This window comes from Betta splendens, chromosome 24 (assembly GCF_900634795.4).
Source record: "Betta splendens chromosome 24, fBetSpl5.4, whole genome shotgun sequence".
Classification (NCBI taxonomy): Eukaryota; Metazoa; Chordata; class Actinopteri; order Anabantiformes; family Osphronemidae; genus Betta; species Betta splendens.
In genome coordinates, this window is record NC_040901.2 from 11,543,080 (window position 1) to 11,549,954 (window position 6,875).

The 6,875-nt window shown below is 45.5% G+C and overlaps 1 protein-coding gene across 6 annotated transcripts in view; it reads left to right on the plus strand.

The window, feature by feature from the left end:
- The window catches only part of lama2 (laminin, alpha 2), a 98,594-nt gene extending 91,802 nt beyond the window's left edge, over positions 1-6,792 (plus strand). For 5 of the 6 annotated variants that reach the window (XM_029140389.3, XM_055506141.1, XM_055506144.1 and 2 more), the window contains 11 exons: positions 1,721-1,807; positions 3,876-3,988; positions 4,086-4,179; positions 4,429-4,524; positions 4,604-4,684; positions 4,751-4,828; positions 4,913-4,985; positions 5,059-5,190; positions 5,281-5,411; positions 5,716-5,935; positions 6,161-6,792. In XM_029140389.3, the coding sequence (XP_028996222.1) occupies positions 1,721-1,807; positions 3,876-3,988; positions 4,086-4,179; positions 4,429-4,524; positions 4,604-4,684; positions 4,751-4,828; positions 4,913-4,985; positions 5,059-5,190; positions 5,281-5,411; positions 5,716-5,935; positions 6,161-6,321 (1,266 nt within the window). In that variant the 3' untranslated portion in view covers positions 6,322-6,792. The remainder of the gene's footprint in view (positions 1-1,720; positions 1,808-3,875; positions 3,989-4,085; positions 4,180-4,428; positions 4,525-4,603; positions 4,685-4,750; positions 4,829-4,912; positions 4,986-5,058; positions 5,191-5,280; positions 5,412-5,715; positions 5,936-6,160) is intronic. The other variant, XM_055506142.1, reaches the window with a different exon arrangement.
- The last annotated feature ends 83 nt before the right edge of the window (positions 6,793-6,875 follow it).

Sequence of the window (6,875 nt, forward strand, 5' to 3'; positions counted from 1 at the left end):
GGAACACACAAACACACCTATTTTTTTCCTGATGAAATGCCACCCTGGCCTTGCAATGTTAGCTTAGCGCTTCATCACACAGCAGTTGTACAGCCCATTAACTCTTCTTTATAGTCCCTTTAGCCTTGAGCCACTAAACTCCACCTCTGGCAGCCTGTCATACAGCGCCGCGCCACTGTGCTACGCTAGGCTAACTGTGCATGTCATTTATGCTTTATGGGCTCACAGGAGCCAAAACACTCTCAACTAACATCCAGCCACTATGCTAAGAAGCAGGCAGGCAGTTAATCTTTCATGTTGTACCATTGGTATTAAAAAAGGCTAGATATATGGACCTGCATGTGTTTAGCACATATATTATTACTGTTACAGCCGCAATAGGTTGTTGGTTACCCAGTTATCTGCTACGCTACACGTGTAAGAGGACGCCGATTAAGAATCACAAATGCAAAATGCTCCAGTTATGACTCTCAGTTGTTTTTCATTATGATATACTGTAGACAGCAGTCTGAGAAATCATCGCTCTTTTAGTCCTGCAGTGTTAACTACACTTGAAAGTAGGCTCTTCTTCAGACTGTACTGGATAATTGTCTTTTATAATTCATGTTTTGTCAGGTGTTTTGTGAATAGTGTTCTATTAAAGCCAAAACAAATTACAGTGTACAAGGAAATGTCTCACAGATACAGAAGAAGGAAGAATTTTGAAAAAGATTTAAGTCTTCAAAGGACATGACCTTTTTTCCACCGACAGTGGAGATTATAGAGAACCAGAGTCCCTTCGGGGTAGGCTTCTGTTCCTCTTGCTTCTGTTGCAAAGTGTATTTTTGTAGAGTATGTCTTTCTTTGATCTTTATGAAAGGTTGGAACACGATATTGGATTATTCTGATGCTATTCTAGGAAACCTCAGTACCCTTTATACAGTTCAGACTCCTCATACAGTAGTTTCAACTAAATAAATGTTTTTTTTCCTGTTTGTGTTTGTACAGAGTAGCAACAGAACGTTTTGTTTAATAGAAGTGCAGGTCAAACATGTGACAAACGTTAGGCAGGATGAGGCTGTGTAGCAGCTCTTTGACAGTCCAGGGGTTCAAAGCACTGAAACTTTAATGTCGTTGGTTCAAGCCCAGATTTTACACAATTGCTACATTTAAAATTGTACTTTCAGGAGTTGTACTGACAGCTCAGGACTCGTACATACATTTTTCATCAACAGCCAAAGGGATTTGTTAGACGTAGAAGTAATCACTAGTTGTCACAGCTGACAGTAAACAACAGTCACAGCATGTGCTTGAATAAAGAGGCTTCTTTATCTCCCACTGTTCTGTCATAACATATTTTGTTCTTCTGATTGTTGAGAGAGCATCAATTTAGAGGTTGAAGAAGCTCAATAAGGAGCATCTAATAGGCTTCAGTGAACCACCGAAAAATAAGATTGACTTTATATTTTAAAAATGTTCTCTTCTGATTGATGATATCACTGCCTCTAATTAGCCTTTTAAATCACAGCGCTCTAATTTCCTTCAATTATTCTGAAATGTGACATTAGAAGTGTTACGCAGTACAATCTTCCTTAAGGACTTCTTCAATTTATGGTTAAAAAGGCAGTTTAGGAGTGTCTCTTTCACTTCATTAACCTCTTTGACCTTTCTTCAACAATGAGCTGTTCCCTCTGTAGCTGCCACTAATCCCCTTGGTTCCCACTTCCTGACTGACCTGCAGGAGGCCACGCCCCCTGCTCCACCTGTTGTCACGCCTACAGCTGCTGCTGCCCCGCCCACTGCTAAACAGGAAGCCAGCGCCGACTTGGTACACACACACACACACACACACACACACACACACACACACACACAGGACCCGCCTTCCATCTAACTTTATTTGTTCTCCTCCAGTTTCTTAATGACTTTATCCTCTGTAAGTGTCGTAAAGCTGTGGTCTCTGGGCTCTATGATCCTAAAACCGTAGAACCAATAGAAAGTGGCCGACAGAAATAATCCGGGACCATGGAAGTAAAATGACACCAGGTAATGATGTGCACAAAGCAATGTGGAAGAAGCAGTTTACAGAGATCTCTGCCTCCTGTGGATCTTTATGGAAGTGTTCAGCTCTTGCATTTCCACCATTGGTTGCTTCGGTGATATTTGGTTTGGCTGTAATGACCAGAGCAGTGAAGTGACCTGTGGCACTGGTTACAATTAAACTCTGTCTTGCTTTTAAATGGGTCATGAGCCGGGTAGTGAAACATTTGCAGCTAAAGCTAATTACTACCAGAGGCCAAACGAGGAGCTGCTCTGAGAAGAGCAGTACAATAAGCAGAGCATGGGCTTCTTAGCTCTCGAGAGTGTTGGCAACTTTGACGACAGACACACACACACACGCTTACACAAAATCCCTACTAAATTGCTTCAGATTCTCTTTCTGTGACCTCCAACCAAAGACCTAGACACTCTGAATGGAAGATGGTCCTCCTATTGTTAGCTTAATGGAAAGGCGCAGAGAGGAAGAGAGAAAGGAAGGGAAGGAGAGGTGGATAAAAGAGAACACAAGACGGAGAGAGGAGAAAGAAAAGGTGCAGTCATGGAGGAAGTGGAATAAAGGGAGGAGGAATCTTTCTGAAGAGAGCAGCGCTTGCCTTTTGTTGGCTTAATGGAAAGATAGAAGGGAAAAAAGTAGGGGAAGAATAAAATGAGAGGGAAGGAAAGACCTTCTGAGAAAGTGACGTCTCCCTTTTGTTGTGGGAAAAAAGAGGGAGGTTGTGGAGGAGGAGCGGATGTGAGGACAGAGCGCGATAAGAGGTGAGTGTCAGCTATAACAAAGCAAGGTCACAGCGTGGGGAATGTCTTCACTTGAAAGAGAACAAGGGAGGAGAGGACATTAAGACGACACAGTCATCTGAGAGCCTCTGCTCCTCTAACTATGTCTCACATTCATTCTGGAGGTACAAGAAGGCTGCCGCGTTCCTTAATAGGTGATACTGTATATTCTAAAGAAGAGAAGGTGTAAGAGCTGCAGGGAGAGAACATGGTGACAGTGGACGGCATGAAGGAGAGAAAATGAGGAGATGCTGGAACAAGAAAGAGATGGAAGGAGGGAAAGATGAGCAAGAGTTTGGAAAGGAAAGAGTGAAATGATGAGGTTAAAGATGCAGTAAGAGAGAAGAGGAGGCAAAAAAAGCGACAGATATTGGAGTAGGAGGCAATAAGACAGATGGACTAGAGGAAAAATGTGAAAGGTCAGAGAAGAAAGTAGAGTGAGGCACCTGAAGGAGAAAAGTTAAGGGAGGAGATTAAAAGAGAGGCAAAGGAAGAAAGTACAGGGAAGGAAAAAGCGAGTAAAAGGTGGAGGAGGAGACAGCAGAATCTGAGAAAAGACGGGAACACTGAGCAGATGGGAGAGGATGAAGAAAATGTGGAAGAGGGGAGAGTATGATGAAAGAGGAGGGGAAAAGTTAAGGAAGGCAGGAGGAGAGTAGATAATGAAAGATGAAAGAGCAGATGAGGCAAAAAGGAAGCAGCAGATGGGCGGACGGGAGGAAAGGTGACGACTTTCATGAGCAAAAGAAAAGCCAGCAAAGACGAGAAAAGCCAGAGTTTAATGCGTATCACAACACTGACACCTAGTGGTGGATGGATGCTGTGCATCCTGAGAAGAGCAGCGGCACAGCGACGTGCACGACCTCCTGCTGTGACGTCAGGGCCAGAACCGACAAGTTGAATACGGAGTTTTATTCGTTCGTCGCTTCAATCTTTGGGGTTTGAACACTGAAATGAAGTAGAGACGGTCCCACTGGTGTCAGTGTTGACCCCACAGGTGCTGGTTCCCACAGCTGAATGAGGCGAACCCTGTGTAACTATGGCTCGTGTGCCCTTCTCAGGACTCCTGTGCATCAGCTGTGGCTCCGACGGCGCTGGAGGCGGCCTTTCAGTTCGGACTGACCAGAAACAGCCACATGAGCTTCAACTTCAATGACACCAAAGTCCGAGAGAGGTGCACGGTGACGCATTTTTCACATGTTAACGGACGAGCAGAACGTGTCAGAACCAAATGACTCATCAGACCTCCTGTGTTCCCACCTGCATCTCAGGCTCATACTGGAGTTCGATCTGAGAACCAAGGAGGAGTCCGGCCTCGTCCTCTACATGGCGAGAATCAACCACGCTGACTTTGTTTCCATCCAGGTACAGTAACTACAGTACTCAGTCCTGAGCTGCAGTTCAGGTCATTGCTGTAAAACACCCGTCTGAGCTTTTACAGGTCAGACGGGTGGAAACCAAGCAGCACCAGTGAGTTTGTGTAGATTTAGTTTCACATTTCATCTTTCTGCTGAGAGACTGCAGAAGCTGGAGGAAAAAGGCCAAACAGGTTAATGTTAACCTTGTTTACTTGTCATCTGTGGTCATGACTGATGATTTATTTTCTCTTCTCAGATCAAAGATGGGCAGGTCTGTCTGGGTTATGACCTCGGTCATGGAAACATATCTGGATGCGTCCCTTACTCCATCAACGACGGGAACTGGCACAAGGTCATTGGACGTTCCAGGTGTTGTGATACTGGGTTGATTTCAGAGATCTTCATTTGTGCAACTGTTCACTTGGTTTCAGATCCGTGTCAATCGTAACAAGCAGAGAGGTCTTCTCACGGTGGATGGGCGGTACACTAAACAGATGACCAGTCCAAAGACGGTGAGTTCAGGTTTCAGAGTGGCGGTGGACTTTTTTCATGTTGCATTAATGTGATGTCATCTTCAGGCTGACCTGCTGGATGTGGTGGGAGTGATTTATGTTGGTGGACTGCCGCAAAACTACGCCACTAAAAGAATAGGACCAGTAAGAAAAAACACTTTACTGGTTTTCCGCCAATGCTTTGTAAGAAGCATGTTGGTTTGTCTAAACCAAACTCTCTGTTCGTAGATTCTCTATAGCATCAATGGGTGCATCCGTAACTTTAAGATGGTGGGAGCTCCTGTGAGCAGCAAGGCGTCAGGTAGAGTTTCTGTTCACTGCCATCATCGGGGTTCTGCTTCTCGTTCATGTCATTTCTGCCACTCACCTCCTAGGCCGCTCTGACGCTGCCTGGGAGGACTTCCAGTTCAACATGGCCACGCCCACTGCCCGTCACATGGTGGGCAGGTGCTTCGTTTCCACAGAGACGGGGACCTACTTCGAAGGCACCGGTTTCCTAAAAGCAGGCGAGTTGAAATACGGAGGCAGCAATAATAAAAACCACCCTGTGTCATGTTCTGCTGGTAAAACTAACCGTCTGTCCTGCTGTTACCCAGTGTCTCCTTACAGAGTGGGTCTAGATGTCTCCATGTCGTTCGAGTTCCGAACCAGCAGAACCAGTGGAGTACTTCTGACCATCAGTAACCAAGTTAGCGATGGACTGGGACTAGAGATCGCAGAGGGCAAGGTACTTTACGACACACGTCTGAGCTGAAGCTGAGTAGTAGAAGCTCCGTAAACAATGCTTCATCTGCACCAAAGCCAGAATGTCAAAAGAATATTTCTCCATTTTTGGAGAGGGTTGTGTCCCCGTTACCAGGCAACCAGCAGAAGTGGATGCTGGCACAGTTAACTTTACGCGTCTTACAAACAACGGCAGGATTACAAACATCCTGCCGTGATGCAGCAGGCCTCTGGCTGTACAGAAGCAGCCTCCATCCAGCTCTTATTAGCTTAATGTTGTGTCTCTGTGTTGCCTCTTCTCGCACCAGCTGCTCTTCCATGTCGACAACGGAGCTGGACGCATCACGGCAGAGCACGCGCCCGACGGCGAGGGCTTCTGCGACGGACAGTGGCACTCGGTCGTCGCCAGGAAGATTCGCCACAAGGTGGAGCTGGTGGTGGACGAGAAGCAGAGCCAAGCGGAGAGTCCGAACCCACGCTCCAACACATGTGACACCAACGACCCCATCTACGTTGGAGGGTTCCCGGGTACGTCTGCCTTCTGAAGACACCATGTAGAAAAGCTAAGCCGGTTCGCAATTCTACACCCGTCACAGACTCTGCACTAAACAGAGGCCTGTGAGGGTCTAAAGGTGACATCTACACTATTTGACTGCTGGGATTTTTTCCAAATGTTGGTGTAAAATACTGTACTCAAGTTGTGTGTTCATCTTTCGGACCATTTAAGGGTTTCTCTCTCTCCCCATTTGTCAGATGGCGTCCGACAGGTGGCGCTGTCCACCAACACTCCCTTCCAAGGTTGTATGAGGAACCTGAAGATCATGAAGGCTGCTAAGACCATGGACGTGCAGTTCAACAAGGCTTTGGAGCTTAAAGGAGTCCAGCCTCTGTCCTGTCCTGCTGCAGCTGCCTAACTGAAGCCGCATCACTGCAAGGCGTTCCTCAGATACGACACACACACACACGTAACATTTTAATCTGTCAATCTGCTCTGGGAACATTTGGCTGATATTATTTTCCCAGTATAATCAAACCCGTACTGAACTGTGCTAATGTACAATGTAGAGACCATGTACTAACATTTTGGTTCCTCTTTGAGCCTCACAGTTAGTGTCACAACGTACTGAGGTCTCCAAACATGAAGCACTTTTAAATCAAACTAATTAAACTACAGCATGAGTTCAATTCCCTCTGAGAGCTTTAGATCACTGCCTAACCCGACCTCTGCATGTTGGTGACCTAAAACAGGAGTGGTGTGTTTCTGTGCCTTTTACTACTTAGAAATGAGACACAATTGGCGTAACTTATGTAAACCCAGAAACACTTAACCATAAATTGACAGACTCTCACAACAAAGTGATCAATAAATGTGTATTGGCTAAAAAGAGGTTTCTGTTATAATTTGACCACATTATGTTTAGAGCCCATTCAAATTCATTAGCTGTTTGGAATATTTAATAGTTTATAG